General features: G+C 40.3%; 1 protein-coding gene across 1 annotated transcript in view; it reads left to right on the top strand.

Annotated features, from left to right (window-relative positions):
- Positions 1–1,250: 1,250 nt before the first annotated feature.
- The window catches only part of cntnap2a (contactin associated protein 2a), a gene marked incomplete at both ends in the record, with an annotated part of 311,484 nt that continues 294,613 nt past the window's right edge, over positions 1,251–18,121 (top strand). The window contains one exon of the mRNA XM_083901554.1: positions 1,251–1,356. Within this exon, the coding sequence (XP_083757680.1) occupies positions 1,251–1,356 (106 nt within the window). The remainder of the gene's footprint in view (positions 1,357–18,121) is intronic.

The following is an 18,121-nucleotide window of genomic DNA, read 5'->3' as shown; positions in this document are numbered from 1 at the left end:
ATTACCAGGTTGGCAGTTGCCTGAGTCTCTTTGAAAACCACATAGTTCTTTGTGTAGTTGTGTGTTTTAAAAAGAAAAAAATATACAAATAAACAACTGTGTCTGATAACTCATCAATTTAGTCGTTGAGTCGACACATTTGTGAACGGATCATCCATCCATCCATCCATCCATTATCTAACGCTTTTTCCTCCTCCAGAGGGTCCGTGGGGGTGCTGTGCCTATCTCAGCAGACATTGGGCGATAGGCGGGGTACGCCCTGGACAGTTCGCCAGTCCATCACAGGGCCACATATAGAGACAAAAAACCATTCACTCACACACTAACACCTACGGTCAATTTAGAGTGACCAATTCACCGAATCCCCATATCGCATGTTTTTGGACTGTGGGAGGAAGCCGGAGAACCCGGAGAAAACCCACGCACACACGGGGAGAACATGCAAACTCCTTGCAGAAAGGCCCTTGTTCCGAAGTTATTCCAAACGGGGCACGAACCCAAGAACCCGGTCCTTCTTGCTGCAAAGGCAAGAGTGCTAACCACTACACCAACCAACGGATTGGGCAACGGATCTTCGTAACGTAAATAAACAAAAAACCTGTGGAAGTAGAAACACAAGAAGAGAGACATCAGATGGAGACGTTACGCCGCTACAGGGTAAGAGCTTCCCTTGAAAAGAAAGGAGAAGAGTACAAGGCAACCACCTAAGAGTATGAGGGGGGCACTGTGTGGCTATGAGAAATTGATATACATTCACACACACACAGAGAGAGAGGAAGAGACAGGATAGAGATAAGTGGAGGAGAGGAATCGCTTCAGTGGGTTCGGGCTGTGAACCTCTACTGTGCCATGAACACACTTTTCTCACCTTGTGCATGTGGAAGCATCTTCAGTTGTTGTTGTTGTTGTTGTTGTTTTATTAGTCAAAGGAGGCAAAAGGGCTGCAGAGATTCTTACATCATCTCTTTATCAGAGAGCGACAGAGTCAGCGAGACGTACATAAGGAGATACAGGAGAGAGAGAGAGGAGGAGAAAGGGAGGGAGGGAGTCGGTGTGTGTGTGTGAGAGAGAGAGAGAGTCGGTGTAGTCACTGTCTCTCCTCTCAGCCACTTCTCAACTGCGAAGCGAGTCTGGCGGAGCGGCTTGAATCAGCACCACCACCCCGGCAGGTTTTTTTTCTCTCTCTCTCTCGCCCAGAGTGTTTCCTCTCCCCCTCTCCCGTCCCCGCCGCGTCCACACCGGCCGTGAATATGCAGCAGCGGCTCCGTCCTGCGCAGGGAATGACGTTGTTATTGCCGGTCGCTTTGTGGATTTTCTGCCATGTCAACGACGTGTGCGGAGCTTTGCCAACAACCGGTAAGTTGTTGTTTATGTTTTGTGTCATATGTGGAGGTGACGGGGCAGAGCGCGTCTGCGGTGCCTTCTCGTGTGCGTGGATGGCAGTTGAGTGGCGGGGGCTGCAGGTTCATTCCCCCCACGGTGATGCCAGCTGGCGAAGAGGAGCCCGGGAGAGAACGGGTTTATCTTCCGAGTTTGCACGTGTCAACCCGTCTGCATCTCCTGTAAACTGATGCCAGAGCCCGGGTTTTTCTTTTTTTTCTTCTTCTTTTTTTTGTGCCCGGTGGGTGATTTATCATCACGGGTTGTTTGCGTTATTCTGAATATCTAAGTGGGTTGCTGTGCTCGTGCTGCCTGAATCCCAAGGGAAGAGTTAAAACAAATATATATTATCTCATGCGATGCTATGTCATTTAATCAGGGATGTTTATTTATTTGTTTGTTTCTGCTGGGAACACTCTTTTCAGCCAATGCAATGAAGGCACAGGGTTTTGTTGAGTCTCCGAATATTCAGGAGGGAGTCGTGGCACAATTAATGGGACTTCAAAGTCAAATTAAAGATTTGTTTTTGGCTCTTTTTATGTCTCCTCGTGTCTTGTGCAGTCTGATGCAAGTTCTGCTATACGCTAATTGTTTTTTAATAAGTCCCCACGTGCAGGAAACTTCTGGCAACTTTCTCAAGATCAAAATGGTTTTGATTTTATTTATTGTGGTGGTTCAAGTCGGTGCTGTTTTGCCCTTTGTGGCACATCATCTTGCAAATGTAGTATTTGTTTACGCGTTGCTTGGTGTTTTATTATCCTGCTACAACCATTCTCACTTAGGGATCTGTTTATTTATTTATTTATTTATTTATTAAATCCCTTTCATGCATTTCACACAATTAAGTACCTGACAGTTTCCGGGCTTAATGTGCTATTAAATGTGCCACTTTTGATCCCTCTCCGTCGTATATTTTCATCCACGCACTCACTTTGGCGTCATTACGGTCTCGCTGACGTTGACTGAAGGTTTCAGTGTGACTGATTCCCGCCGGTGATCGCCGGGGCTTCATGAATGTGTCCGGGGACGCGCCTCATTAATCATCCCGCAGGACGGACAACGGCGATGAGACACTCGGGGCCGTCTGTGCGTGCGTGCGCGCGCGCGCGTGTGCGTGCGTGTGTGTGTGTGTGGTGCGCGTGAAGCCAGTGTGTGACAGAGAGGGAAAGAGACAGGGAGAGTAAGGGGAAATAAAACATCACATCTTTTTCTGTTCCCCCCCCTCTCTCTCTCTCTCTCTCTCTCTCTCTCTCTCTCTCTCTCTCTCTCTCTCTCTCTCTCTCTCTCTCTCTCTCTCTCTCTCTCTCTCTCTCTCTCTCCATCCAAAGCGGTTACTCAGTGGAGCGACCTCACAGCCAATAGGTGTCATGGTGGTGAAACTATTTATAAAACTCTATTGATTCTTTTATGGAAATCATTAGTCGTCTCGCACCCTTCAATTGGCAGAAATGACTTGGGTCAGCCACAGCGTCCCCGGAGCAAGAAGACATTCAGTGTCTTGTTAAAAGACAGTTTCCGCTGGGGGCTGGAACAAGGCTGATTTAAAGACTAGTAATGCATTAAATTTAAGCTGTAGCCTATAGACCTGTTGTAAGCCCGGAAAAAAAAGTCTATCTAAATGATGTTCTTTCATAAATTTCATGGGGAAAATGTGGGAAATTATGATTCCTGTTGGTGTTTTAAAGCAGGAAGCTGAAATAATCAGAAAAACGTCACCGTAAACTGAAAGACTTTATGTCATATACTGTATTTTCACCATCAAGGATGGGGAAAAAAATGTGTAGACTGTGAGTAGTTTTTCCACACTCAGTTTCCTTAGAAATTTAATACATCTTGCATTATTTCGAGAGAGAGCGAGCGATCGAGAGAAAGAGAGGGATTATCTGTGTGTGGAGAAGGCTCAGTATGATTTGTACTAGGGATGAGACAGTAAGATTATACTCAGAATTGGTATATAGGTCTAACTGGTCAAAATCACTGGATCGTATATCAGGGACAAAAAAAAATCTATGCCCAAACCCCATATTTCACATAAATGCATCATAAAGCACAGGCTGTTTGGATATTTCTTCCGAATTGGAGCAGGATATTTGTTTCACATCTAGACCATTATGTTTTTGAAATGGCTGGTTATGTCGTGGTGGTAAATGCATCAAAATAAATGAGTTGCTTAGTAGTTTAAAAGGTGTAAAACAAGTATACAGAACTGCTATATGCAGATACTCAAGGGTGCGATTTCGGGGGAAAGGAAAAGCTATACGTAATTTGTGCAGGTGATGCTGTGTGTGGTGCACACTTGCGTGTGTGTGTGTGTGAGACATTCATAAATGGGATGTTGGATTGGACCAGCCGTGCTGACTTTATCCCTCCTCGGTGACTAGATGTGAGACACTCGGGGGATCCGGCAATGTCATTGTGACCAATGGTCTGAGGCACGGACTAAAAAAGATTAACATTTCCATCCTACCGCCGCAGACACACTCACACACTTAAAGTCAATGGACTGGTTGACCTACCGACAAGGTTCGGTCTCCCATGTGCACAGTAAAAATGCTGAGGTATGTCGCAATGTAAAGAGCGGGGGAAAAAGAGAGCAGTGAAGAGAAATAAAAGTCCATATGTGTGTTTTGTTCTTTTGTGTGTGGGTTATTCGTGCATTTGCGTTTTCTTGTACAGTATCGTACATTGTAAGGTTTGCCCGAAGCGTCTGTGGCAGCTACATAAATGGCTAACACAGTGATGCAAGATCTTGTTTGTGCCAATGAGTGCACACAAAACTGTATGTATGTATGTATGTTAGGGCATTTTAAAAATAAAACATCTTCTTAGCGCTAAGCTGCATATACACAACCACAGATGCTCACGCAGCTGAATAAGCGTAGACTGTATTTGTCCTTGTTGTTCTTGAGCTGTAAACGCTCTAATGGGTTGTCAATGTACAATATGTGAATTTGCTTGTGAATTTTTGTTGTCTCATAATCACTGTGACTTAATCACTGTGACTTAACTCATCTTTTTTTTTTTTATCATTTGCAAGTAAAAACAAACATGCTTTCATGATTAAGATGCTTCACTCGGAAAATATCAGACAGGACTGCAGGAGTGGGAGTATGTTTTTTTAATGACACAATCTGGCACAGGTGTGCAGTATTGTTGTTTTTAATTTTTATAAAATGATATATAATTGCTTTCATGCCTCTCCATACTTTCCAGGCTGAACAAATAAACTCAAATTAAGATTGTTTGAAACAACAAAATTAACAAATTACAAGTTTTATTACAGTTTATTTATGTGTTGTTTTCGGTGACTCTGTGTGTGTCTATCGCTTTGTTTGTTTGTGTTTCCGCACTTGCACTTGCCACAATGACCAAGAGAGGGCGCCAGAGGCTTGTTCCGTGAATGGGCGTAAGTCTTCCATCTCTGATTGCCTTGTTTACGTTTCATTTCGATTGTTCTCCAGCTGCAAAGATTACCCAGTTAACTGATTATTAATTGTCTGCTATTTTGATAATCAATTATTCGTTCTAAAACATCATCATTTCCTAACAATGGACCAAACAAGTATTCGATTAATCGAGAAAATAATTGACGGATTCAGTGATTATGAAAAGCATCGCTATTTGCTGCCCCCTTGAATGTACCACACGCATTTGCGAAAACAATTTATGTCTTTATTCTCATCCTCTCTGTAGATTATAGAGAAGTTAATGTTTTGATGTGCTTGTGGTAATGCTCCAACACATTTCAAATGATGAACTGAACTTTGACTAAAAACATTATCATAAATCAAATCACAGTTGCTATATCTGTCAGAAAAAATAGCAATTCCTCTCATCATTCAGCCGTAAATGAGCGTCTGCGTCTATCTGACATGCCATAATGTGTTCTTTTTTTAACACATTTACATTCCATTCACAGCGTTGTCTTTCCTGGAGCGTACGTACCGTTACTGACTGAGGTGGATGACGACATTCAAGTGTTGTGTTGACCTGAGTGGGGGACATGCAAACTATGATTCGGTCTTAAATCTACCTTCAACTTTTCTGTTTTTTCTTTTGCACCATTACGGTTAAGCGCTCACTTTTTTTCCACGCTGGTGGTGAGCATGTTAAAAAATGCAAACCCTTTCGCGTAGTCAGGAATGTGTCTGTAAGTCTCAGTGACACTGTGGGTGGATAAATGGGATGCCCCCGGAGCCTGTCTGTTATAGAATCAGATTACCCTTTTCTCATCTCATTAACTATGTCAGGCCATTTGACATGGACATCAATCTGGTTGCACCTCCAGGGCCACGCAGGGCAAGTCATGGTTTCCTGTTCTTTAATATTATTAATTATATACCACATTAAGCAAAATTAAGATATTTAGTCACATCTTGTTGCCAACACAGATGTCTTTAGGTGACATGGAAGCAGTCATAGATCTTATTATTTTTTGTGTGTGTCTGTGTGTGTGTGATGGCTCCCATCAGGAGGTGGTAATAATAGGATTGTGGCTGGAGGAAGCAAACTGGTTTGCCTCAGATTAGATCAGCTCAGTGGTGTTTAGCTTTGTTTGGCCCCTGTGCTTTTGTGTGTATGTGCACCCGTTTGTGTTTAGGGCACGTGTGTGTGTGTGCCCACATTAGTGGATTTATCATCCACTGAGACAAGTGAGTCAGAGCGTGAAAACAAGGTGTACTTCTTAATTGCACTGCAATTTCACTCTTCCGCTGCTTGCATTCATGTCCGAATCACTTCCTCCCCCTCTAGTTTTCCATAAATGTGCCTGAGTACCTCTTTTTTCATTTTCTTGTAGCTTTTCATTGGTCTTGTCCTTTTACTTCTTAAAAAAAAGAAGAAAAAAAAAACTCCAATCAAAAGAAAACCTAAGCTCCTTGCACGCTTTCTTTCATCTGTCGTATTCCTAATCACCCCTGCTGATTTTCTCTCTCATTCCTTCTCCTCCCCCCTTAGTCCAATGGTTCCCATAGTCTTCCTCTAATCATTACATTCAGTTTTTATACCTCTCACCTCTTTCCCCTTCTCTTGTGCCTAAGTATCTCTAATTCTTTCTATCCCTTCCCAGTTCTCCTCAGTGGTTTTATCATCTGGCCATAATCACTTTCCTCCTTTCTTGTGCTTTCTTCTCTACTTTTTTTTTTCATCCGCCCAATCTCTCTGCTCTCAATCTATCCCCTTTTCTCTCACGCCTGATTACAAATATGCTAAGAAATAAGACCCCACTCGTCACTTTTCAAGGGAGTGCTGATGCATCTGCTTGAATGCTCATGGAAACTACCAGAGCAGCGTGTTTGTGTCCGTGTAACAACCAGACTGTCGTGGATCATGGCTGGAAACACACACATCTACACTAAAATCACCACTTTCTTTTTTTTATGCAGCCCTGTCAGTGCATACATATTTGACCTAACCAAAATTAGCATGGCACTTTTGTGATAAAATGTGATAGTTTCCAAAAATCACACATTTTCTGAGCACAAGGAATTTGACAGCAAATAAAAGGATCTGAAGTTGCCTTGATCATGTTTGATAATATCTATTTGATCATCAAGCACATTGTGACTTGATGGAGAAACCCTTGTTAGCAAGCACCGAGATCATACATTTCTTGTAGTTGGTCACCAGGTTTGCGCACATCTCAGGAGGAACTTTGGTCCATTCCTCTTTACAGATACTCTCCAAACCTGTATGTTTTCTAGGCTGTCCCTTGGCAACTCAAAGTTTCAGCTTTCAGATTTCAGCACATATTTTCTATGTAGTTAAGGTCCAGAGACTGGCTAGGCTACTCCAAGACCTTAATGTGCTTCTTCTTGGGCCCCTCTTTTGTTGACTTGGCTGTGTATTTTGGGTCATTGTCATGCTGGAATACCCATCCATGACCCATCTTCAGTGTTATTCCTTTGGCCAGGATGTTCTCATCCAAGATTCTACTGTACATGGCCCCGTTCATCGGTCCTTCAGTGCGGTGAAGTCCTCCTGTACCCTGAGCAGAGAAACGGCGCCAGAGCATAATGTTCTCAACTCCATGTTTGACAGTGGGAATAGTGTTCTAGGGGTCATATTCAGCATTCCTCTGGCAAAGTTAATGCCCAAGAGCTCACTTTTGGTCTCACCTGATCACATGGCATTCTCTCAAGCCCTCTCTGAATCATTCAGGTGTTCACTTCAGATGGGCCTGTACAAGTGCCATCTTTAGCAGGAGGATCTTGCAGGCACTGCAGGATGTCAGTCCATTATGGCGAAGTGTGCTACCAATGGATTTCTTGGTGACTGTGGTCCCAGCTCCCTTGAGATCGTTAACAAGCTCCTTCCGTGTAATGCTGGCCTGATTCCTCACCTCTCTGAGAATCATCCTTACCCCACAAGGTGTGATCTTACATGGAGCTCCAGAGCGAGGGTGATTAACTGTTATCTTACTGGTCTCTTTCTCAACAAGCTTCTTGCTGATGGTCTTGCAGCCCATTCCAGCCTTGTGCAGATCTACAATCTCTATCCCGATTTCCTTCGACAGCTCTTTGGTCTTGCCCATGGTGGCGGAGAGGTTTGAATGGAATAGGTTGATTCTGTGACAGATGTCCTTTATACACATCACAAGTTGACATTAGGAGTACTTTCTTGAAAGGACAGGACTAATTTGTGTGCCTCATGGGCACATAACTTGTTTGTGTGGGTCAGAAGTTTTGCTGGTTGGTTGGGGATCAAATACCTATTCCATGCAATCAAATGTAAATCCATTTATAACCTGTATTTAATAAAATGTTCTGGATTTCTTTGTTGATATTCTGGAGCTCTCTCTCTCTTAAAATACACCTACCATAAAATGATGGACTGCATGGGTGTAAACTTACAAATTCAGTAGGGAATCAAATAATTATTTCCCCCACTGTATAATTGCTGAAACACCCATTCTCTCAGATACAATAAAAAAAGGTATTTTGCTTTTTTCTCATTAAGGTAAGCTTGCAGGCGTAGCAAACATCTAATGGTAAGAAATGCATTGTCATAGCGACCGTGACTGTTCTTTTTTGGTTGCAAACTATTCCCTGTATCAGTCTCCTTGAAGAACTGAAATATCTCTCTTCTAAGTGAACACTACTGTGATGCTGTGTTTCATCTTGGGAGCAAGGCCACAGTGAAACAAACGTACACTGACAAGTCACGCAGCGTAATTCCCTTATCAATGTCAGTAATGCAGCATGCACACACATTTACAGAGACCCCACACCATGCAGCTCTCACAAACCACATATGAACACACATACTCATTTGGTCACCATGAGGACTACAAGCTTCACTGTTAATGTGTGTTTAAGGAAGGGGTGTGTTTGTTAGGGGTGGGTCAAAATATGGATTTGGTGATATCCCGCCGGCCTTCCTTGTGCAATACTATAATCGATATTCCAGAGCAAATATCAATATTTTAAATCATTAATTAATGGTGCTCTAAAGTAAACAGTGCCTACCAAGTCTCCTCGTACACGAGGATAATGGCTGAGAAAGCTACGCTAAAAGATGCCCCATCCACATTCAATACATTAGTTTACTATGTCGTTAATAAGTAGAGAGATCCTGCACTTCTAACTTTAAAGACATTATTACACATTGCGACATATTGTATTGGGGCAAATTTAGCCATTTTTTAGTTCATTTTGGTCACTACAACCTCAAAGGATATTTTTAGGGCAAGAGGTAGAATTACATTATAGTTTGAATAAGGGGCGGGATGGACATATGTTTGTAATGTTTAAGGTAAGGGTAATGAGGGTAGAGAATGTATTAGATTTAGGAGTGTCCTTACAGCTATAGATGTCTCTATGTGTGTCATGTACGATTTGAAAGTTATTTTAGTGGAATGTGTTCACATTAGAACCTGACAGAATCTGTCTAACTTGTTCCATAAGGGTCTCTGACAAGGAGAGAATGGAAGAGCAGAGGCAGTATTTTATCAGAAATGAGAGAAAGATGAGGAGAGACGGCAGAGGCAAAGATGGTCAGGCGAGAAGAATTTTCTCTGATACCTTGTCATTCAATATTACTGTTATTATAATTGTGCTGCTGTTGCATTAGTCAGAAAATGGTCCACACTGTCACCTAATGCTTCACTTTGCTTTGCTATTCAAGTTGCATTTTCAGTTAGTGCAAATAAACTTCATTAATTTCATCATTATTATGATTTAAGTTACCTCTGTGGAATCAGTCAGAGCAGCGTGAAAACACTATGCAATAAAACCCAATCTATTATTCATATTATTATTTGTTAAGGAAGGTTGAAACCTGGGATATAGAAGTTCATTGAGTTCATTCTGAGCTGCAACCTGACCTCACTCAGCCTTAAAGGCCTATAGCTCTGCAAAGCCAACTGAAATCTCCAGCTCAGGTTTGAATTGAATTTTTTAAATCTACTCCATGTCATTTGAGTCAAGTATTTGGTGAGGCAGTCATTGTATTTAACCACCTTTTGTTCATTTTCTTTTTCTCCAGTGGAGAAAAAAAGAAACTGGTGCATATTCTGGTGCTTACCTGTAATTCTTTTTTCTCTTCTTTAGTCCTCGTACAGAATAGAGTTAAAAGTTGTGTTTGTATATCCTTTGAATATACCCGTTTATTATCTTCGTAAATTACTACAGCAAGTATTTCAGTCAGTCCGTTCTAATTCCGTGAGCCTCATGTCCCTCATCAACAATATTAATAAAATAAATCTATCTATCTGAGTGTTAGAAAACGGTAAATATCTGCTCAATCTAACCTGAATATTTACATAACCTTAATCCTTTTCTTGGCCCAAACCTCAACCACCTAGCTTGGTCCCCAATCCTAACCACATACTCTGATTTTATTTTATTTTATCTCTGCCTGGAGCATCTAAATGTGCCGCCAATGGGTTTACAATACCAGGGACATGACAGAACGCAGTATATGATGCTCTCAGGATGAGAACAGGTTGAGTTAGTGGGCTGCATATGAGATTTATGAGATCCATTAAATGTATCATTAGTGGACTATGTGTTTGCAGAAATACTGAAATCTCTGAGTGTTGTTGAATGCATCTTGTAGCTTAAGGTTAACAGGCTGTGGACCTTATTACTCACACCAACTCTCATAGTTTGGAGTTTAGGTTTGTTTGATTTCTTGGAGTGGAGATTTGCAAACAAAATAATGTCTGATCCATACAGTAAATATAACTTAAAGTCTGTTGTGTAGGTTTGGCCGGAGCACCTATGGCTTTTCCTTCCCTCTTAAAGACGGCGATCAAGTTAGTTTGAGGAAAACAGACCGGTGCTGGAGCTGAAAGAGTCAGTGTGTGTGGAATAGCCAATTTATGTCATAAGTACCAAGTTTGTTCAAGTGCTGTTTTACTGAGTTTTTAAGCAGTTGCTTTGTTATTAATCACACATTTTAATCACATAAGTGTTTTTTTAATGAGTGAATGTTGCTGTTTTTGTGCAAGGCATGATACTAGCCAGTAGCAACCAGGAGCCACCATGCAGAGCGGTGAGCTGTGTATCCACATGATGAACGAGGCAGAGCAGCCGTCAGCCACTATCGGATCCAGGGTCTGCTGATGCTGATAGGTTGTAAAATGTCCTGTCAGAGCTGATTAATCGGCTAAACAATTAATCAGTCGACCTCTACTTTTTACTTGTCTCATAAATGGAACTATAAGTTAGTTTAAGGGTTAAGGAAGTTCAAGAAACGGCAGTTAAATGTAGTGTGCGGCGAGTATTCCTCTATCAGTGTCATAACAGCAGTGTCAAAATGTGCACCTTTTTCAGAGAGAACGTTTTTGACACGCTGACTAATTCAGTTATAAAACCTTGAACCACATCCAATGCTAGAGAAAGCATCAGTGCACAAAATAAACTACTTTTGTGTCAAGCAACTGAGGAACAAACAATACAGACGTGATCCCTCACTGGCATCCCACCCGGAAATGCTGTCAATCGTGTTCAGGGACTGAATCCAGTGTTGGGCAAGCACTTTAATTCAGCTGCTATTCATTTTCTTTTATTTTCTTTGTCAGCCACATTCAGAAGTGCTGTAAAACCTCTAATAAGTGCACACGTTTCATTCACGTGTCTGGTGGCGGAAAATCCATACCAATACTAAGGTTTTCCAACGTTCTGTAAAATTGCAACATCATTGTTTGTTTTAATTGCCATTGATGACATCTATAAAATGTATTGAATATTTACAGCAAGTTTTAACTGCACTGGCATATTATTGCCTTGGTATATATAGCACATTGTGTGCCTCTCAGCTGTTATAAAGCACAGCCACTCAAAATCAGCCACTCAGTCCTTGTTTGGTGACTGTGTGCACAGCAATTTGAGTTGCACTCACTGTGCGTGTGTGTGGGTTCCGTTCGCCATATGGAAGCCGCAAACTAATCTTTGGTCCTTTCAAGCATTTCTCTTCACGGCACTTTCTTTTTCTCGTCTTTTTGCGTCGTATATTTTCTTCCTTGTGTTTGCTTAAAATGAAACAAAAAAAAATAAAATGAATCTCACAAGCCATTCACAAAATATGCACACCGAATCATATGTTAAGTGAGAGATTTTATTGAGCCATATTGTCAAATGTGATGCTCTGCGTCATGCCCACTATTCCACACTCTCTGTGATGTTGAAGTTACTTACTACAAGTGCGATATGAGATATCAAAAACGCATGGGTTACAAATGTCAAACACTGCACAGGAGGTGTTTTCTGTGATATCGCTGGTTGCCCAAGTGAGTCATTGGAAACCACTGGTTAATCATACATGCATTATTTATGTATAGAGTGTAGAGTACATCACATAGGGGGTACAGGGATTTAATGAGTCTTTGAGCTATAATTGCATTAAATAATTAGTTATTGCTCATGTAAAAGTAAGCAGCATACATTACTAAGTCATTAGCCAGGAGTGATCAAGCAGCAAAAGGCTGCATTTCTTGAATTCTACAGAGATGCATTGAGGGTATTGTTAGCGGAAAATTAAACTGTTGACTTTGCTCAACTCCCTCTTTGAGTTTAACCTATATTCCGCAACATTAACCCTTTGAGCTGCTCATGCCTGATGGGTAACATGATGAATCTAGGGATTACACATTAAAAACTAGAGCTCAACATCTGTTCACCACCGCCACCACACGCACATCATTGATGTGGAGTCAAACAATGTCTGTGTCTTTCATGTTGCTTTACTACATGCGTACATTTAGTGTGTTTCTAAGACCGTATACTTGCATGTGTGTAAGTCCACCTCTGTCACAACGGATCTAGCCACGGACTGGTGTGGAAGAATGCTGTGGAAAAGGGCATTGTGCCACAGCTAAGACAAATGTTGTTATTACTCTGTGCCTTTGCATTCAATTTGTTTCTTAAGCCGCTTGAATAGGCAATTTACAGGCCAAGATTAAGTGAATTAATCTTAGGGTGGCTTCCGTTAGAAAGAAACAGTCCTCCTTTTTGTCTTAAGACTCTGTAGAGGAAAAACACAGAGGCAGAATGAGAAGTTACTATAGCCAGCCCACTCCCTCGGTACGTGTGTGTATCTGTTTTAGTTTATTGAAGCCATTTGTGCATGTCCTGAATGTTTGCACTACTTTGGTTGATTGTATCTCACTGCAGACCATGTATGTGTCTGTGGAAGTAGAGTGCAGAGAAGTGTAAAGCAACTTAATCGGCAAACTGGAGTTTAAGGATTGGAAATAAGGTTTTTGGGGTTTAAATGTTAAGATTTACTTTGAGGGTTCTTTTTTTTTACAAGATGATGGTTAATTTCCATTTTTTAACATCTTTGCCTCATCTGATGCCAGCTGGTTTCACAATCTTCAAATGGAAACTGCACACGCTCCGTCTTCTTTCAGTTTCAGTTGTACCTGTGGAATACACAAGAGAGGTTTGATGTCATATCTGTGTCAGTGGGTTTTTCCGCGTACAGCAGAAGCTAGGCATGTGTTTTTGTGTACACAAGATTTAGAAAGAAACTGCTGAGGCTCGATGTGGATGAGGTCTGTAAGCTCTGGTTCAGGTTTACTTTGGCCAAGATTAGTAAGATGGCTGTACATGTGTTTCTGCATTTATAGTTAAAGGTGCATTATGTAATAAATCAAAAGCAACTGGCCAATAAAACTCCTTCTATGTCACAGAGACTCAGGAATAATGTTCATATAACAAACTAAACTCACCAACAACAACAGTACAGCCAAAGTATTTGCATTAAAAAATGTTTATGCTTTGAAATCATGTTTTGGCATGTGGCGCCACCTACCGCCGTCTACCAATCATTGCAGTCAGTAGAGTCTCAGCTGCCGAGCAACCACGGGTTGCCAGTTACGTCAAAAAACGAAAACCTAAAAGACCTCTGTATTTTGAATTTGAATGTAGTAACCGTTTTTGGCCACATTCTTACATATGGCACCTTTAACAGATAATCTGAGGTTTGTGGTCTTTAAATGCAGCTAACTCTCTGTCTATACATCCATGATTCCTCTTGTTTTGTGTATTTAAATTTACTCATTCAGGGACTTTCTCATGAGCATGTTACTCGTGAAAGGTCATTGTAGGATACTAGGACATGTTTCTTTATTGGAAATGTAAACCTCCCCTCTTCCCACAAGCAATTAAGTCTGTTAATATGCCCTGCAACAATGATTTGGGTTAATCCTGACCTTTGGTTAACAGGGTCAAATTTTAATTAATATATGCTAACTTCACAGTCAGTATATTAACAATGAGCTAAATTTATGAATTGCTGAAAAGGCGACATTAGACAGTATTACAATGAGTTAGGTCATCCTTTTTAAAAGTTTAAAAGGAACACCCATTGATATATCACTCTAAACCTGCAGATTAAAAAATCTAGGAGTTTCTCAATCGATTTCATACTTTTTCTGGTTTTAAAGTGGTAAGGTTAACCCTTTTATGAATTGGATTACTGGTGAGATCTCATGTAGAGCCACTTTGTGACTAAAAGTGATGGGGCCTTTGTTATCGCAGTTGTGAAATTCAGAACACGGCAAACAGGCAAACTGTAGTGTGTGGAATATGTATTCTTAACCTTGATTCATAAACATGTTTTTAATTTCTATGACACTGTATTCCTAGTTTAATACCAACGACAGCTATTATTTAATAGAGGCTCATCATGTCTGCTGGTATCTGTATTCGTTGTCTCGAGATTAAATGATGATGGTCTACAAACATGGAGGGGATTTCATCATGGCTGATCACAGACCAGTTTCATCTCTTTAATCTGTGTCTGGAACAAACAGAAATGCTGACTGGGTAATTGGCAGAGAACACACACACACACACACATACACACACACAGTGGAAACAGTGAATCTGTTTTATGGATTTATTTACACAGACAGCACCTTGCCATGCTCTCAAATTTCAGCAGTGTGGCTGATGGTTAGAGTGACAGTAGCATTGGCTTTCTGATTCTTACTTGTGTGGACATCAGATAATGAGAGGGCGGCTGTCATGAGTATGTGCTTGCATGTAAACATAGCCGTCTGTGTTTGTCTGCAGTGCCTGTGATGTATTTTTAGGGACGGGCACAACAGCACACAGAATTGCACACTGTAGAAATTTTAGCTTTTTACTAAGGAGGTGGAAAAGTGTACTATTGATCGACTGTGAGAGCAGAGGAGAGGCAAATGCTCTTTGGCCTTCTTTGAATGACATAGTGCAAAGTGCTGCCCTAAAAGCTCAGTGCAGGGTCTGCTTCTTTAGCAGCAAGTGAAGCTTTTGTAGTTCCTGCATCACTGTGTGGAGTCCTGTCTTTTTAGCCCCTGCCTTACTTTGCTGGTAATGTTTTTAAAACTGTATCGTTAGAATTTCTCTTACCACCTGATGCTGTGCAACCACTGGTCCATTATTTTTGTTCGCCAAGTAAATAAGCCAAGCAGCCACTAACTTTTCATCATCCTCTTCCTCATGCGTACTTCAGACACTGGTATAACGGAATTATGCCTTGTTTCCACTACACGGTCCCAGCTCGGCTCGCCTCGACACAGTTTAGTTGGTTTTCCATTACAATACAGTATCTCCTCAACCTGGGTAGGGTCGTCACAGCAAGGCTGCATGAATCTGCTATGACTTTCGTTTTATATGCGACACACACAAACTGGTGACTCGTAAAGTAGATGTCAATCATTAATCATCAGTTCATTAAAATATTTGTTCATTACTTTTTCCAGAGAACAGACTCTGACGCAGTCATTGAATACAGCGGCAGGTTTTTGTGATGTGGCCTTAGAAATAAGGGTTCCAAAAGTTGTTCTTCTACAAGGACTGAGGTTCTACCTGGAACCATTTGTTTTTAAACGGTTCTTGGTAACACTGATGGTTCCAGTAAGAAACATTTTGATCCAGAGAACCCTTTAAAATGTTAGTGAGAATGTATGTCTGTGTGTAAGTATGTGTGTGCATGTAAGCCACTTGGTGTACCGATTAGCGAGACTGGGACACCACACCCCTTAAAACCCCTTTTCTGAATAAAGGGTTTTAAAAAAGTTCTTGGTAACACTAAGGGTTTCAGGTGGAAACTTTATAAAAGGTTCTGCAGGAACTAAAAATAGTACCAGGTACTGTACAATAGTTTAAATACCTATACTATATGCTTAAGTAGTGAACAAGCTGACATATGGAGGGGATGATAATGTCAACTGCAGCAACAAATAGGAATGTGATTGCTCCAACAAAATCAGACAACCACATGTGCACTCTTTTCTTCATACTCACAGAAATCCAGAAACACATTAGCGGGGTGAGCCGTTTTGATCTGGACCATGGGAGATGAGAGCAGAGGACAAGGGCACTGGAAGTGTTGTGTTTAGTCAGCACTGTGTCTGAGGCAGCTAATGGACATACATGCCAGAGTCTCCCTGAATGGGATACAAAACCATTAGCAATTCACACACTTCAAAAGGTGGTAATGGGTGATCCCGTGAAAATCATCTTAACAGCGTGTGTTTGTGTGCGCGTGCATGTTAATGTGTGCTTGCTTTTTTTGTTTTTTTTACCTGGACAATGTTTGAGCTCATAAAAGAATGATGGTACCTTTTTTGACCTAAAAATATAAATGCATCTGTTTTGGCTTGTGTGTGTTTTTTTATCAGTGTACATGGGATGATGTTAATTATATTAAAATGGATACAGTCAGAGGCTTTTATGCTGTTAAGGAGGAATTGACATAGGTTTTTCAGTTTTCTGTCAATCCTGCTGAGATTATACAACACGATATGGATTATTTGACAGGAAATCAAGTCTTATGTACATATAGATGATGGTAAAGCTTCCGTAAACTTGGGTAATAGGTAAGCCTGTGATGATATGCATATCAAAGCCAAAATCGCGACACCTGTGTCGTGGTTCGAAAAGGTAGATTCGCCAACTCCAACAATGAGCTGTCAATGCTACCAAACTTTTTAAAATTATTATTTGATCATATTTAATACATAAAAAAAGAAAAAAAAACATAAGCTTAAATGAAGATTGAAGTGCTAAAGTAAGATGGAAAGTACAGCCGTTGCTGCTAATATGATTAAATAAGACAACATTGGATTATCTTTCAGTGTAGAAGCACTTTTTTTCATATCAGCCTCTGGTATGTTTTCCATATTCATTATCAGTAGAGTTCTGGCTCCTTTTTCTTTTTCATTTTATTTTTAGCATCCATTTTTTAGATTCCGTGCACCTGCAGAAACAGTATAATACAGCACACTGACCGTGTTGAAGAAGACTGAATCAAACTTGTCATTGTCAGGTGAATGTCACACAGTTGATGAAGAAGGTCACTGTGTATGTACGTGCTGCTGTAAATGGCTCAGCAGGTATTGCAGCTGTTGTATATGCACACAAACGGCATTGAAAAAAGATGAACATGCCAGTCTGCACCTGCTATATCTCTCGCTTTTCTTACATATTCAATCTTCTTCATTTACCATCATCCCCGTTTTCTAGCCTCACAACCGTCCTCAAAACTTTTCATTGGACTGTTAACTGGTGACTACAAAATTTAATATCCATGTCAAATTCATCCAGTCAATAATAGCAAACATATCAAAGCAAAGGGATGTGTTCTTGCATTCAAAATATAACTTATAGGTACCATGAGCAAGGTATTATAATGACATGGCAAGAAATTGCTGGAGTAGGTATGAGAACGTTTTGAAGTGTACTTACTTTTTCTAGCAGCACCTCTCATTGTGCTCTTGAGCAAGATACTTAACCTCCAGTCCCACAGTATATCTTTTTCTCTGCTTCTCCAGTTTGTTGCTAAAAAAGGAAGTTTGGGTGTTATAGCACCTGTGGACATGATCCCTTTACAAAAATATAAACATGTATATATATGTAAATATATACATATGTATGTATTTATGTATATATATGTAAATATATACATTTATATGTGTATGTATATATGTGTATGTATATGTATATATGTGTTTATATATATATATATATGTATGTATATATATATGTGTATGTATATATGTGTATATATGTGTATGTATATGTGTATATATATATATGTGTATGTATATATGTGTATATATGTGTATGTATATGTGTATATATATATATATGTATGTATATATGTGTATATATGTATGTATGTGTATATATATATGTATGTATACATGTGTATATATGTATATATGTATGTGTATATATATGTAAATATATACATTTATATGTGTATGTATATATGTGTATGTATATGTATATATGTGTTTATATAT

Source organism: Microchirus variegatus, assembly GCF_963457635.1.
Source record: "Microchirus variegatus genome assembly, chromosome: 15".
Classification (NCBI taxonomy): Eukaryota; Metazoa; Chordata; class Actinopteri; order Pleuronectiformes; family Soleidae; genus Microchirus; species Microchirus variegatus.
Note: the sequence above shows the minus strand (reverse complement) of the source record. Positions and strands in the feature narration are given on the sequence as shown.